The sequence below is a fragment of the Centruroides vittatus genome, unplaced genomic scaffold (assembly GCF_030686945.1).
Source record: "Centruroides vittatus isolate TY-2023 unplaced genomic scaffold, ASM3068694v2 scaffold_435, whole genome shotgun sequence".
In the NCBI taxonomy this organism is placed as follows: Eukaryota; Metazoa; Arthropoda; class Arachnida; order Scorpiones; family Buthidae; genus Centruroides; species Centruroides vittatus.
The window spans coordinates 1,261,777-1,279,843 of record NW_027122708.1 but is presented as its reverse complement, the minus strand read 5'-3'; the positions used below and the strand labels follow the sequence as shown (position 1 = coordinate 1,279,843).

At 28.7% G+C, this 18,067-nt stretch overlaps 1 protein-coding gene across 1 annotated transcript in view; it reads left to right on the top strand.

The window, feature by feature from the left end:
- The window catches only part of Sap130 (Sin3A-associated protein 130), a 94,013-nt gene that overhangs the window by 51,241 nt on the left and 24,705 nt on the right, over positions 1–18,067 (top strand). Inside the window, exons 13-15 of the mRNA XM_067287101.1 lie at positions 3,624–3,819; positions 12,853–12,966; positions 15,055–15,182. Of these exons, the coding sequence (XP_067143202.1) occupies positions 3,624–3,819; positions 12,853–12,966; positions 15,055–15,182 (438 nt within the window). The remainder of the gene's footprint in view (positions 1–3,623; positions 3,820–12,852; positions 12,967–15,054; positions 15,183–18,067) is intronic.

Sequence of the window (18,067 nt, the reverse complement as noted above, 5' to 3'; positions counted from 1 at the left end):
GAGATTCGGCCGGTAGTTGAAAAATGCAATGCACCAACCTTTATACTGGAGAAGAGATTAAAAAAGTACATATATGAGGAGATGGTGGAAAATATGTATGTAGCGAATGATCCGAATAAGGTAGTAAAGGACTTGCAGGATTTGGCTTTAATGAACGATGAGGTGGGGACGGTAATGGATTATGAAAGCATGTACCCGTCCGTGAATCTAACATCATGCTTCAATGCCCTTACTGAATTTTTGATAGAGCATAATCCAGGGTTGGCGGCGCATGTTGAGGACTTAAATGGACTTGCGGATTTGATGTGCTATCAATCGTTTTTTGGATTTGGTGGGGTGACATACAAGCAAAAGAAAGGTGTCCCGATGGGAAGTCCCATGTCGGGACTCCTATGCGAGTTGGTAGTACGTCAACTAGAAAAAGATATCCTAAGATCATTTGAGGAGTACATTGTAATGTACAAGAGATATGTGGATGACGTATTGATAATTTGGAAGGATGAACGAAAGATTGGAGATTTTTTAATTGCTATGAATGACAATCCGCATGGGTTAAAGCTAAAAATGGAACAAAAAAAGCCGTACGCAACTCCATTTTCTGGACATAAATATAAAGTTTAAAAGGGGAGGTATACAAACTTCAGTATATTTAAAACCCACGCTTGCGCCCCTATATATACCGGCGTGGTCTAATGATCCGTTCAAATATAAGATGGCAGCGTTTAAAGCGCTTATTAAAAGGGCGTACGTATATTGCACAGATGTACGAGATCAAATTAAGGAGATTGACAGAATTAAAAAAGTGGCAAAGCAGTTAGGTTATAAAGCAAACATAATAGAAGGGTTACTTAAGAGTTACAAACAGCATAGACACAGAGGATTTAATAGAGAGGATCGGATCAGCAAGTTCACGTACGACAGAAAAATGGAAGGGGTGATAGAAGAGTTATGTAGATATAAAGGCACAAAAATGATTTATAAAAGAGCACCAAGCATATACAGATTACTTAGAAATGATAAGGACGCAATGAGAATGCAGGATAAGGCGGGGGTTTATAAGATTCCATTTGAGAACGAGCAATTAGCGGTAACAAAAGAATATATTGGAGTAACTAGACGTAATTTGGCAACACGTATAAAAGAACACAAATATGATGTAAAAAAAGGGCACAATAACACCATTTTGGCGATCATGGGACAAGAGGAAGGAGCGAACGTAAAATGGGATGAAGCGAGAATAGTAAAGGCAGTCCATTCCCCGACGATTGCATTAGGGATGGAGAAAGTAGAAATATATAAGAGTAAGGTGGAAAACAAATGTTTAAATGCAAAAGACGCAAATAATCTTCCAACAGCATGGAAATACGTAATAGAAAAAGAAATGGGATTTAAAAACCCGTAGAAAGGACATGGCAGCTTTAACTAGTTTAATCTACTTTTGATACAATATTTATTTATTTATTTATTTATTTTATGTTTGTTAATTAGTAATGTTTTTAATGTGTTTGTAGTTGGTTTAATTTGTTATTATTTAAACCGTTAAAATTTTTGAAAATTTCGAAACGTTGTAATATCACGAGCATTCGAAGGCTATATATTCGAATGTGAAAATGGAATAAATTTTTCCTGAGGATGACCTATAATAACTAGGTTGAAAACGTTTGAAAATAAAGATATAAGCAAGCTCAGCAAGTAATTAGGTGTTTGTGTATTATTGTAGATTTTATAATCTACTTTTGAAAAAAAAATTAAATAATTAAAAATTTTTGGTGTAATTATTTGTCTCTACGTTTTTCCCCTTGTAAAATTTTCTGTAGACACTCATGCCATATGTCAAAGCATGGCTAAAATCAGGAAATTGTTGACAACTGACTGGAAGCTTGGCCCATTAAAAAAAAGATGTCACTACATGTAAAAGCAGTATTTATTTAAACATTATTAGATAATTTTCTGGTTTTGTAAACTGTTTTAAAGATATTGAAATAACAGAATTATATACATTTCAACCATTTTATACTTTGAATCAATTTTATTACAAGTGCCCAAAAAAGGTTGGACCTCTCTTGTCCTGAAAGTATATTCTGATACTGAATAGTATATCGTTATAACAGTGGTTCTCAAACTGTGGATGCATTTCCTTAATTGTGCACAAGGAAAAATCATTATTATGGTTATGACAACAGTCCAGTTGTTACATCATCAAAATTTGATTTCATTTAGTGGTTAGTATTTCTGTGTGTTATTTTTATTTTTGTTTTGTTAAAATATAATTGTGTACTATTAAAACACTGTAAGTAAATTTTAGAATGTATTTTATTCTAATAAAACTAAAAACATATAAGTTGCTAGTTTTTCAAGAAAAGTATGAGGAAGGATGCAAGAATCTTTTACATAAGAAAGGTGACAATTTTTAAAAAAGTTTGAGAACCACACCTCATTAAAGTAATGTTTGTAATCTTTAGATGATGTTTTAGCTGCATTTGTGTGGATATGTACTGTACATTTTTATATTATCCATGTATATAAAAATGCAATAATGTATATATTGCATTTTAATATATATATATTTGTTATTTTTTATATTTTATCTGTGTTTTCGGTCATTTATCTAAGTTGTTATTATAATTATTGTAAAACACATCAAAGATTTAATTAGTGCAACTCTTGGTTTTATCCAGTCTTGATATATTAAACAGTGGAACTTAAATAACTTGAATTCATTTTTTTCTCTTTATTGTCTACTGTAGGGATGTTAAATCAAACTGGTTAACTCTAATTTGCTAAACTGTTTAACTGGAGTGAGGTATTGATACAGTATTATCATAAACTTTTCAGAATTTTAATTTAACTCAAATAATTAACATTTATCTATCAAATAAACTAATCAGAAAGCATGGGAACCACACACAACTAAAAATAAACATTGTGCCATGTGACAGTGGACACTTCCAGACAGCATTTGTGACCTAGATACTGTAACTGCCATTCAAACCTGCTTTTTTCCAAACACTTTTTTGTTTTATTGCTAGTGGAGTTCTCTGACTAGCTGATATAATAAATAAATGGGTTTTCGATAAATTAATTTTTATCATGTTTATAGTCTGATTCTATGTAAAAATTTTAACCTTTATGGAAAAATTTTAAAAATATATCAATTGTAAAGAGTGGTATGTTTGTGACAAAAATAAAAAAAATGGATCAATTCTAGGCATGAAATATTGCAATTTTAAAAAAATCCTTACTAAACACTTAGGAATGAACAGATCAGTCATTCAGGAAAGCATTTCTCATAGCTTATTTAACCATTCAGTTAGGTGTTTTTGAGTTTCCAGACAACACTGAGAGGTTTGCATTGACACAACAAATCTACTTAATAAGACCCAGGAAAATATCATTTGGATAGTTTATTATGCTCATCAATAAACCAATACACAAAATCTTGATGTTTAGCTGAACCTCCTTAACTTGAAACTTTTTAACCTCAAAGTTCAGATTTTCTCTCCCCAACCAATTTGAGTTAATCAAGTTCCACTGTATTATGAAATAGAGAAAAATTATAATTTTGTTAAAATAGATTTTTTTTTAAATATAATAGAAAACTAAACTTTTTAATTTTCATATAGCTGGACTCTCTTCTTCTGATACAGGCAATAATCAAGTAACTTCTTCTGGGCCTACAATGTATACAGTTACTAATAATGGAAATCAAAATGTTGGATTAATAACACCAGGATATGGTTCTCAACAAGGTCAGGGATCATTACCAAATCATAGTACTTCACCCAGACCAAGTATTTTGAGAAAAAGAGCTTGTGATGGGTAAATATTTTAGCTTTTTTATATGTGATAATTAGTGTTAATATCAACACATTTATAAGCTGTAGTACACAATATAAATCAAAACTATTATTTAAGACTAAAGTAGTGTAGCACATGTTTTATTTTAGTAAAATTAGAATTGCTTTAAAATGAAGAAACTTATTACAATAATGTGCAATGCAATATTTCATTTTTGATATTTATTAAAATTAAATTTTAAATTTTTAGTTGATAATAAGTAATAAATAAATAAAAATTATAAAAATTGTTGATTATATATTTTCATTCAACATTATAATATTTTCTGCACTTTATTACACACAGTTAAAATGAATTATCACATTGTTAAATATTGATAGAACATTGATAAATTTTAACCACCAATCTTAAAGCAGATTATATACATAAACAAAGAAATTATAATGTTCTGCAGAGGAAGTTTAAAATATAATACTTTTTCTATGGAAAAATTTATCTGAAGTCTAAAAACAAAAGCTGCTAGATTCTAATTTTTTTTTTGTATTAGAATTTTATTTAATTCTTCTATAAATGTAAGGTTCAAAATCAGATTTATTAATTTTTGTAAACTTTTGGTTTATCATGGAGGATTTCAAAAATTCTCTTGAAATAAAACTCTTTTAATAATAATTTTATTTACAGGTTATTTTTACACTCTGAAGCTATCTTTACCTTTTCCAGAAGTTTTATTAAAAAATAATTCAGGTTGATATTCAAAATGTTAAAATGATATGTATTGAAAAATCCAATAAATAACTATAAACATTTCAGATATAATCAGATATAATAGAAGCTTTAAATGAGAAAAACAAGTTATTTAATATTAAATACAAACAATGTGTTAATGTTAACAAATGTGATTACTTTAATGCATAATCATTTTTTAAACAGATTATTGCAATATTTAAAGATTGGAAGTTCATATATTAAATTTTTTCAAATATAAAGCAATTTTATTTTGTATGATATGGTAGTATGGTAGCTTCCTTTGAAGTTTATAGATTATAGTTTACAATGAGATCTGAAACACTGACCTGATAAAAATTCTAAGCAATGTGAAAAGTTTTATAACAAAAAGAATGAAATTGTCACAATTAGTGATTTTGTAATGTAACAAAAGACAATAAATTCATCATTGAATGTGATCTTTTGTATAATAGATTATAAATAAATTAATGTTATATTTTGTTATTAACTATCAAAATATGTGAAAACTAGTGAAAAGCAAATGATAACAATTTTTGATATTCTTTTAACTTTTATTCTGTGGATAAGAAAATAATGCAAAGAAATAATATCAGTAAAAGAATAAAAATTCAAAGGAGCTAGTAGAGTGCATAATCACATAGTGCTATTTGCACATCTCATGCAAAAGGTTTTTTTTTTCTGAAACTTTTTGCAGATTGGTTTTAGTTTACAGATTATCACTTGTGCATTGAAAAGGTAAGTTGCATTAGCAAACCAACTCCATGATCTTATGAGTTATGAACAGTCATTACATTTATATGATTAGAATAGGTAAATTATCATAAAGGCTAGATTCCTTTCACTAATAATTCTGTGATGTATAGTCAAAGGAATATCCAGGAGCAAATGTTAGGAGGCAAGTTTTTGTTAAATGAAATAAAGTACAGTAGAGCATCGATTATCCGACTCAATTGGGGACTGGGGTTGGTCGGATAACTGAAAAGTATGAAAAAATACATTATTAGTATAGTGCATTAGGCCTGGTTTAAATACTAGCCTCCCTTTCATGGTCGAGCCAGTGCTGCCAGCTAAAACATGCAAAAATTTAACAAAAATAATATTAAAGTAGCCAAGACATAACCAAATATTGTAGCACCACATCACTAGTGGATATTTGAATTTGCCGACTAGAATGCGGTCGGTTAACCAATAAGATGGTTAATCAGGGGTCGGATAATCGATGCTCTACTGTATATATAAACTTTTATTGTTTTAATAATTTCTGAACATACACTATACAATCAGTTTAAAAATTTAACAAAATTGAAAAATAAGGATAACCCATATTAAAATATAAACATTATTTTAAAGAAATAATTAAATTTTTGTTAGCATTAAAAAATTTTAGACCCATCTCAATGTTTAGTGATTAGTAAGTAAATTAAACATTAAATGGAAGTAGCTTCTGACTGTAAGCTTAATTTAATAATTTAACTTGAGATATTTAATACTACCATATTTATTTAAATGTAAAAGTTTGCTTTTTTCATGTCTCAGTATCTCTGAAAATAGGATGTATCTTACTTATCATAACCCCAAGACAAAAGTATTAGACCATCCAAATTGAAATGTAACACCCAACTTTTTAAACCCAAATACTCTAAGTGAAGACAAGTAGAAATGAATATAATAATATGCAATGATTTACTAATGTGTATAGAGATTTATTTAATAAATCTTAGTAAATCATTTTAATCCATTTATTGTTGCATGTTTTATTACAAAAAAATAAAAAGCAAAAACAAACCAAAGACAAAATTATTAGACCACCCTAAGGTAAAGACATAATTATTAGACCATCTCGTCTAAAATCTGGTTGGATCTCCTTTTGCTTTCAAAATAGCCTTGATCCATAGTAACATTTGTTGAATTAAATCTTAGCACATCTCAGGATATTTCAGACCAGGATCATTAAATTGCATCTTTCAGTTCCTCTTTAGTACAGGGGCAGCTTTTCTGATCTTTTTCTTTAAAACAGTCCATAGGTTTTCAATTGGATTAAGGTCAGGGCTATTTGCAGGTCAATTCAAATGAGAAATATTCCTAGCCTGCAGCTAGGATATTATATAATATCTGTGATGTGATGCATCAGCATTTTGGAATGTAAATGGATTATTCCCAAACTGTTTTGTCAACTGTAGGAAGTAAAATACTGTTTAGAATGTCAATGTTTGCTTCACCATTTACTGTTCCATTACAGACGTACATTTTTTCTATGCCATTTGATGACATGCATCCCTATATCATCACAGATGATGGAAATTTCACACCCTTTCAGATACAATCATTTTTAAATTTCTCTTTAGATTGTCACCAAACTTTGGTTCTCTCATTGTCACCATATCCTAAGCAAATATGACTCTTTTCAGAGAATATAACTCATTTCCAGTCATTGGTGGTTCAATATTTGTGCTCATTTGCACAGGCCAAACAGCATCTTACTTGTCTTGGTGTTAGAAAAAGGCTTGATTTTTGTTTTAAATGAGATATATCCTATTGATTTCAAATGCCTACACATTGTTTTTGCAGAAACATTGACATCATATTTCCTTCATTCATTTGCCATTTCCTAAGCTAAGCTGGTTCTCTTTGTTTTACAAATTGCACATAATATTCTATCTTGTTTCTGTGTTGTTTTCTTATTCTTGATACTTCCTGTAGCTTTAAATTTGTTGAGTACATATTGCATAGCTGTTTTACTAATCTTTTGTTCAGCTATTTTTCTTTGGGATGTTTGTTCATTGTGTAATGTTGTTATTCTCCTAGTTTTATTAACGGCCATCAACATCTGCAATATTAGACTTATTATACAGAAGAGGAATTATTGCTTGATTAACCCGGGAGGGGTCGCATGACCCATTCTGACCCGCACCCCCTATTTCATGATCGACTGAATCGTTAATAATTAAGTTTTACCGATGTGACTCACAGTAGCTTCCTAAATTTATTGTTATTATCGGAACATATCGCCGTTACTCAGTTTTTCAGAACGCTTTAAGAGATAATTGCTCTTTGGGGTCATGGTGACCCGCAGCGACCCTTGACGTCTGCGTAAATTTGTATTATTAATGTAATGTAAATAAAATAAATATAATTTTTTAAAATCATAAAGTGACATACCTTTTCTATGATAAAAATAACTTCTATCATCACTAATTGTTTCATGTTTTTTTAAATAGTTAAAATTTTTCAGATACTTATAAAAATTTTCCCCAAAATTTAATATGTAAATTCGAATGTTAATAAATAATTAACTAAGGCTTACAAAGTAAACATATATATTTATTAAATTACTAAACAGAATGAAAAATAATATTTAAAAGAAAAAAGTGAAAAAAGTTGAACTGTTAAGAAAAAAATTAATATCTAAAATGCGGGTCGAGGTGACCCGCAGCGACCTCTATCAGTTGTTGATCTTTGCGACCTCACTCGGATTAAGAAATCATCAACAACCAGGCATGAAACAAATATAAGAAATGGTTATTCTCCTCTTAATATTATCTGAAAGCTCCTTTCCACGGGCCATACTTATGATCTTTATTTTAACAACTAATCAGAAAATGTTACGTATTCTTTATGAAAATTATTTTGTATGTTCATTTACATGCCTGTTTTTTATAGTTATATAGAACTATATAACATTTTATTTTTATTACTCTTAAATTTTATGTAGTGGTCTAATGATTTTCTTAACATTGAATGGTCTAATAGTTTTGTTGCAAAAGTTTATTAATATAGTAGCCCCTAGTTATATTGCAGAATCAGATATATCGCATTTTTCTTTTGTCCCCAAATTTTAAAAGCATTTGAGTTAATAAATTTTAAATTGTCAATTGCAATTGAATTTCTTTTTGCAAGGAAATACAGTATTTTATTCCTACCGTTGTCCTTGAAACTACTATTGCAGCTGAAACAATAAATTTGTCAAGACCTAAATAAGCAAAACAGGTGGACAAATCAATTATCATTTATTTTTCCTTTTGATATTAAAAGCTGTTTATTTATTGGATTTAAATACTGTCTCCTCATTTACAAGTTTCTGTGAATTTGAAATTTTACATTTTTATGTGAATTAACAGTATTTCCTTAATTCGTGTTTCCTTAATTGCAAGGAAAAGATTTCTTTATTTCTGAAAGGGAAGTTTTAAAATTTTTATACAGTAGTAACTTAGTTTGCTTTTTAGAGAATTTTTATTTTGTAATTTTATAAGATTTGATGTTCTATTATATGTTCAGTATTTATTTTTTTAAATTTTCAATTACTATAACAACATACTCTATGAACCGATGATCAGTGTGCGACAAAAAAAAAAAGAGAGAGAGAGAGAAAGTTCACCACTAATGTTTTTGTACTCCCCTGAGTTCTTCTTCAGGTGTTAAAAGGAATTCTGATGGAACATTCAGAGGAGTTCAAAAATGTTAGTGTGAACTTTCTCTTTTGTTTTTTTCATTGCACACTGGTCATTGATTCATAGAGTATGTTATTTACTACACTTTGGTGTTGTGTTGTTTACTATATTTATAATTTTTATTGAAAAATATAAATTACATGAACTTTTAAACAGCAATTATATTATGAAATATAGTACTGTTTAATAAAATTCAACCGATACTTTGTTTTTTATTGACAGTATTTGTCTTTAAAATGTCATTGTTAAAGAAACAATAATGCTAAATGGGTGTTTGTGATGTTGATGTTCACATAAATGTCAATTAATACAATATAACCATGAATAAAATTCAGTATTGCAAAACTAAGCTTATTTTATATTAGAAACATTTGCTGATCAAAGAATAGAGGATAGAAATTCCATAGCATGTATAATTTGTTTTTTTTACTAAACTCTATTCTTTTATCAGCAAATGTTTCTGATATAAAATAAGTTTAGTTTTGCAATAGCCCAGTTTTCTTTAATAGCCCCAGTTCTTATTTATTTGTCTCCTGACAAGCACAATATAACAAGGGGCTACTGTATTTTATTTTATGATACATGCAATAATCTACTCATTCAAATATTATATTCATTTCTACTTGTTTTCACTTAATGTATTTGAGCCTAAAAATTTGTGTGTTACATTTCAGTTGGTGTGGTTTAATACTTTTGTCTTGGAGTTGTAGAATTGATGAAATATGTCATAATTTACAACTTGTCATGCTATGCATCTTACTTTTCTATCTCTAATTCCATTGTGTCACTCTAATTATTTTATTTGACTAATGTTCATAATAGTAAATATTGAAGCAATCAACTAGCTTAATCTCATTAGTCTATTACAGTAACATCATAAGTTTTGGATGAAAATTCCAGAAAATGTAACTTACAAATGAAAAAATAGTTGTGTGTGTGTGTGTGTGTGTGTACGTCTTCATGAAATGTTGCATTTCCATGCTTTAAATGGTACTGAGGATGATTGCATGCAGAAAGATTGAGCATTAGATGCAGTGTTGGTTCAAAAGAGCCTAAAAAAGTGGAGAGGTTTCTACTTCTCTGTTATCACAAAAGACCACGATATATTATAAGAATTATTTTACTGTGCAATAAATATTGAACAAATTTATATCAACTGAATCAATTCTGTTGGCATAAATTTGTCTCAAGTTGTCTATTTTCTCAAAAAAAATCCATGGGTGAGCATAGAAATTAAGGTGCATCTTAGAATCAATGGTATCTTATACTCAAATAAATACAACATATTTTCTCTAAATTTTGAGCATATTTATCAAAAAAAAATCAATTACGGAGCAACACTTATTTTTTGTTGGCACATCATCTATTACCATTGTGAACAAAATCCATGGAAATAATTTGTCACTTTGACATCACTCTATGCAATAATATCTATTGATATGAGATTATGGGAAAAATAGTAATTGAGAATACTTAATGAAGGGAACACATGAGAAATGTGCATGTGGGAGATGCAGATGATGTCAGAAGTATTTTCTTGAGAGAGACATTCAAAAACATTAAGACTGCATTCTTGAATGTATTTTGTTTTTATTTTTCAATTAGTTATTCAATTAAACATTATACTTTTAACCATTAGTGGATCCGGAACTCTTGTTTCTAAACAATAATATCTCAAAATTTGGGTATTTGTTTGTAATAGATCAGGTTGTATTGGAAGAAAGGAAAGATTAATCAAATCCACTGGAAGATTCCAAGCCTAATCCCTTAAGATTAATTGAATGACAATGTTGATGGAATGGCTGAAGATGAAGAGAACAATGCTATCCTGAATAAGACATAATAAAAATTATGAATTTGAAAAGGGGAGTTGAAATAGGGATTGAAATAAATTGTTGATAAGAAAACATTAAAGGAAAGATTATAAACTATTTTTTATTTGGAAGAAGACAAGGAAGACATTGTGAGTGATGATGATGGCAATGATTACAGAACTATGACAGATTCCAATAGTGAAGAAGAATGTGAAATGACATATTTTAAGAGACTAGCAACTATATTTACATTTAAAGGTAAGAATCTCTTTGCATATTTGGTGCAATGAATGGGGGTAAGTGTTTGCAATTGCATTAAAGAGTTTGAGGAAATGAGTATGTATGTGAATGGATGAACATTGTCTATGAAAATCGACTTTTAAGAGGTTTAGCTGAGTTAGTTTTGAAAAATGTTTGAAATCATGGAGACAGCTGGAAAGGAATCCTTAAAATCAGTTGTCACCAAAGGTAAAACAGTTGACAAGTTCACAAACAGTTTTGTGCAAAGAAAAAGAAGTCCTCTGAATCATATTGTGAATGTTTGTATAAAATGTTAGAAATCATCTCCCAAGTTAACAAGAATGTCCCATTAGTCTTGCAGTACATTATAGAAGACATTCCAGATAGAGTTAAATTTTTAATTTATGAAGCAAAACATAAACATGTTAGAGTTTAGAGAAAAACTGTCTAATTATGAAGCTGTGAAAGAAAACATTGGGCAAAAAGATGAAGACAAAGAGACTTCATCTCAATCTAATGAATAAAAACATTATTTCAATTGCCTTAATCAATGATTGTTGTCTTTGCTTAATTTTGAATAATAAATCATGTTAAAACATTTATAAACAGACTTTGTGTTTACAAATTGTTGTTATATTTGAAAAGTATAGAATATTATAAATGAGAAATTTGCAATGCATTTCTTTTTTTTTCATATATATTAATGACAATTTTGTCCATGCATGATGCTAAAATGATTGTAAATCCAATTTCCCAGCAGTACAGACTTTCATGGTTTATTTTCTCATTTTGTAATGAAATATTGTCAAAATCTACAAATTATTATAAATACTTTCACTATGGACCAGAATGGTATTTCCAACATATAAAAATTTTGTTATTAAGATATTGCCAGTAAATGCTAAGGAAATAATTGTTTGAAAGTGAAAACAAAAATTAAACAAATAAATTGTCACCAAAGGTAAAACAGTTGACAAGTTCACAAACTGTTTTGTGCAAAGAAAAAAGAAGTCCTCTGAATCATATTGTGAATGAATAAAGGTCTTATATCAACTTATAAAAAATAAATTTATTTTTATATTCTACATTAATTTGATATACACAATAGCATTAAATACAAGTATTTAAATTTTTTATAGTTAGTCATTTGATTTTCAATATTTATCATTTTGAATATCATTCTAAATTATTAATTTTTAATTTAATAAGACTTGTGGAAAAGACTGTAAAGATATTTCCAGAGTGTTGAAATGACCTATGATTAAAAATATTTTTACTTTGAATTTTTAAATCCTCCATAATAAATTACTTCAAAAGTTTGTAAAAAATTAATAAATTTGATTTTGATCTTATATTAATAGAAAAATTAAGTAGACTCCTAAAACAAAAATCTTCAAATCTAGGCATTTTATTTTAAACTGCAGGATAATGTGTACATAACCAAAAAGATTAAAGAAAAATTCCTAATATCCTGAATGTGTTCAGTCCAACTTATTTTGGGTTATTTATATATGGAATTAATTTGCAAAAGTTCTATGCCATCATGGACATCTGTTTGGCTATGCGGATTGAGTCCACATAATATTTGAATGATACTTCTATCTAAACAATTGTTTTAAGTTGTCCAGTTGTATTAGTTATTATCATACATAATAAATTAAATTAACATAAAGCTTAATTTATAGCAATAATTTTAGTTTTGTGATTCAAAGTTCAACAAAAGTTATTTTGAATAATCTGATGCATTTGATATACATTAGAATACAGTAAATTAAGAAAATTGATATTTACTCTGAATTTTTTAGAATGTCTTCTGCAGCTAAAAAGAATCTTATGACCAGTTTGCCAGTTTCTGGTCCTGCAAGTCCTCATCTTGAAACAACTGCGGGAAGCACTATTCCATCTCCTAAACCACTGAGGTATGAATTTTGAATAAACAATATGTAATGATTATTAATTATATTGTTTTTTTTAATACTATTTTCATAATGTAGCATGTGAATAATATCCAATAACTATATTATCTAATAATATCAGTTATTGCTTGATTAAATATTTGATTTTTTTCTTACTTTCTTCAATTAACTTTAAAAATTATGCATCTTTAACATAGAAGTATCCCAGCACTCAGCATCAAAAAGATTATACATAATAAATAACCCTGTTTTTGTTGTTGTTATCAAGTATCTGTTTTTATTTTTATTAAATTTGTCAATGTCAAAAAACAGTTATTTATTGTATATACAGTACATGCCTACCTCAACACAATATGCATATATTATTTTTTAAATTCTGAAAAGAGAGTTCTTTTCAGAATCATTCATCATGGAGTCAGATATTTATAAAGAAATGTTAAATTTAAAATTCTGCCATATTTTTCTGTTTTTTATTGAGAAATAAATTAATATGTAATAATTTTTATTTTTTCCTTACTCTGTTTTCTTGGAATTTTAAAAAATTTCTAGGTATTTTTTTCAATTATATATATATAATATATATATGTATGTATGTATGTTTTTTTAAAGTCACTGTTATTTTTACATTGGTATCCTGGATGATATCATCAGTAATAACTGTTTTAATTCCATTTCCCAATATGTTATATTCTATAAAATCTATTAAGTCAAACATCAATTTTTATAGCATTGATTTTTTTTAGTTATTTTTGCTTTTCTTTATTCACAAGTACCTTTGTTACATTTCCTTTGTTATGAATTTTCAGTGGTGAACTTTCATTTTCAGTCGCATCATCAATACAATTAAATTTTAAGAAAATTTAAAATTACATCACTTTCTTTATTTTTATGTAGATATAGTTAATGTTGGTTGGCATTCAATAATGCTATATGAAGGAGAATTTGTATCCTAAATACAATGCTTCTGAAACAGTTGTAATACAAACGTTAATTATTTTTTCTGGAATTAGGTTTAATTTTTCTTTGTTGAGTTTATAGTATTTTGTTTGTTGTTATTTTTTTTTAATAACTTATATCAAAACTTTTGAAATTAAGAATTAAGATTGAATAATAAACCAAAAATTAATGTACAAGCTATTTTACAAGAGTTCTGAATTGAACTCAAAATTATGTTAAAAACATTAATTAAATTAAATACTTGCAACATAAGATTTGTATGCGTGGACAATATATTTTAAAAATGATTGTTATACCTTAGCTGAAAATGTTATTACTGTTATATAGATGTTATAGCTAGCTATTTAACATTTAGAGCACTGTTTAAGACTGATAACATGCAATTGTTACTAGTTATTGTTATCTGCCATATGTTGAGGCTGAAAATGGAGTTTCAAAAGGTATAGTTACTCAAACATAAATTAATAGTAATAACCAAATGCTGATTAAAATAGGCAAAGTTTATATAATATATTTTAATTTGTATATTAGCCTTAAATCCTACTGATTTTGATGATGATAACTGACTGATAACATCATCCATGATTAGAATAAGTGAAGTCTACTGCATGTGAAGCATACAATGCCATAATCGTTGTAAATGCCATTTTTTTTTCCTAAATACATTTTATTGAAGAATTGAATTTTAAATGCAATGTTTTCTGCTGCAAACAAATATTGTGGCAATATTGTCTCTGTAAGCAGCTGTATTTTGAAGTTGAATTTATTTGAAATCATAAAGTGCCAAAGTGCAAGTCACATGACTTCTGGTGCTTAAAACGTTACATAATTTTGATATTCCAGAGAATTTGTAACCTAGTAAGTTTTTTACCACTTTATTGTACAATTGAAATAAATTCATTCACTAGAAAATATGTTTTCTACTTCTCCTGAAAAGTTGTTTTTGACATTTACAACATTATGGCATTGCGTGCTTCATGTGTTATAGTTAGTGCTCTGGAGTTGATTAGAATTTTCCTGTAAATGTTACATGTATATGATAACTATTCACTTTTTAAATACATTACTTTCCTTTTATTCTATAGATTATTTCAAGTAATGATTACATTAATAAAATATATTTTTTAAATTTAGTATTAATGACCAGCAACGAGAAAATAACAATACTACTGGAACTACAGCTATTGATTCAAGTGATTGTAGAATTCCTACATCATTAGCTGTGTCAACTAATCAAGATTCTTCAGAAACTGCAGATCAAAGTAAGTAGCAAATATTTTAAAATATATTAAACGAATAGTCCGTCAGATTACAACAATAATGAAAATGGCTTGTCACATCAAGATGAGAAAGAACCAGATTCAAATTATTCAAACATAACTTTAATTAAAATAGGGTTGGCATTAATTTTAAAATATATATATACAGTCAACTCCGCATAAGTCGACACCCCAAGGGAAAGCGGAAATGTCTCGAGTTATCCGATGTGTCGACTAAAGCGAAGTTGGAAAAAAAACCACAAAACTACAATTAATAAAATACAGTAGTGCTTTATACAGTAACATAGACTTACAAAACATTGTGTTCTCCATTTACAATTATTCTGTAGATGATAAACTGAAAAATTCGTTTAGTGTTGTTTGTTTTGAGCACTTAACTATCTCGACTTTCTTTTTTAATGAACATGAATGCCTCTAAAACATCATCTTTGCAATTGTCACTTGTTGGCAAGTAACATCTAAGGATTCTTAATGCATCTGGCATGAGAAAATGCAAAATTGGATTCTGGTATGACATTGATGTAGATTGTATATTTTCTTTTGTTTGTCTGTTATTATTTTATACATAAAATGTTAAGGCATTTTTATTAATAATATTAATGTATTATTATATTATTAAATAAATTAATTATATATTAAGAAATAAATCGACTCCCCCTCCTTAAAAAATGAGTTTGCACCACACGTGCGGAGTGAATTCATTTTTTCAGGAGGGGGTGTCGACTTATCGGAGTGTGCGACAGCAAAAGTATGTCGACTTATCCAGTGGTGTTGAGTTAAACGATGTCGAGTAAACCGGAGTTTTTTAACATTAATGTCTATGTAAGTCGGCTGGGACCACAGAAAACTGACTACTTAACCGAGGGTGTCATGTTATCCGAGGACTTATCGCGATTCGACTGTATATATATTAGGGTGTCCCTTATTTTTCGAATATTTTTTCTCCCCTAACGCACAGGGCTTGGTTTTATTTATTTTACTCTTAAATACTCCCACAATAAATTTTAGCATTGAATCATTTCCATACATATGGTGCTAGAGAAGTGGCACGTATTCGCTTTGTTTGCCATTCTAACACAATTTGTCGGGCTATTAACACGTATAGTTTTTTTTCGAAGATGTCAGTGGAATTACAAAGCAGTAAAAAACATATTTTCTTAGTCGGAAAGATAAACCACCAAATCACAGGTGCAAAATTACCGTCAAATTGGCAAGTACTCTCAGTTTTGTTTTTTAACATTCGCGAAGTTAAACTAACTGTGAGTGAAAGCGTAAATCTTGTAATTCAAGAATCTATACCTAAACTGTGTCAAGAAATTGGTGGATCTTTATCAGGTATGGAGACTCTCCATATGTGATAAAGATCCACCAATTTCTTGACACAGTTAGGTATAGATTTTTTAGGTATTCTAGCTTTTTCCCAAAATATGATACACTCGCGTATTACAAGATTTACGCTTTCACTCACAGTTAGTTTAACTTTGCAAATGTTAAAAAACAAAACTGCGAGTAAGCCTACTTTCCGATTTGATGGTAATTTTGCACCCGTGATTTGGTGGTTTATCTCTCCAACTAAGAAAATATGTTTTTAGTGCTTTGTAATTCCACTGACATCTTCGAAAAAAAAACTATACGTGTTAATAGCCCGACAAATTATGTTAGAATGGCAAACAAAGGGAATACGTGCCACTTCTCCTAGCACCATATGTATGGAAATGATTCGATGCAAGTCGGCATGGGTTCTAGTGATCAAAATGAGCTGAAATTTATTATGGGAGTATTTAAAGGTAAAATAAACAAAACCAGGCCCTATGCGTTGGGGAAAAAAAATATTCGAAAAATAAGGGACACCCTAATATATATATTTTTTTAAAATTAAATTATATATATATAGTCTATTTAAAACTTTTAGTAATTTATTTATTTACATATCTACATATCTATAAACAGCAAGTCCTCGCTTAAACATCATTGAAGGATACAAGTGCACTTGTAATCTTTTACAGTATCATTGTTGAATTTTCTTTATAAAAAGTAAAATAGATGATGTGAGATGGAAACAAATATCGAAGGTTACAAACATGATCTAATAAGAATATTATTAATTGAATTATATCTTATTTATGTCAATAAGCTTATGGTATTAATGGTTTTGTTATATGTCATTCTGCTGAATATCACAATTTTTAAGAATCTATCAATGACATTAAGTGAGGACTTGCTATATATACAAGATCCAACACAAAAATAATGAAACTAATGCTTGTAAGCTTTTTTTTTAATTTGTGATTGCTTTCAAAATAGTCTTATAGAGTTGCATATGATGCTATCACTGTTCAAAACATTGGAGTTGATCATTTACAAGACTATTCAGGAACTCTGTTTTCTTTTTCTTTTAATCTCTTTAATTGCAGTAAATTAAATCCTTTAAGCATGTGCTTGAACCTTTGGAAAGAAAGAGAGATCACCCAAAATGAGATCTGATGAACAAAGAGGATAATGAAGCATAATGATTTTTTTTTTATTGGTTAAAAATATTTTTACAGACGGTATTGTAGGATGGCATGTCTGCTATCCTGATGCAAGATTCACTTGTTTTTCCATAAGGATTACTGTTTCTTTCTCACTGGTTTGTACAATAATCAAAATTTCAATATAATAGCATTGATAGTCAGTCTGGCCACTGGAAATTCACCTTGCTGTTACATCCTTGTCATGGTTGGAAATCGCCAGGATGTGCGATTCCTGTCTTTTTCTTCTCGTTTTCAAATCCGTGGACATTACAGGAAACCATTGGAGAACAACCATTAGAAGAGTGATGGTTAGGACAACCGCTGTTAGTTTAAATCTACGATCAGCAATTGGTC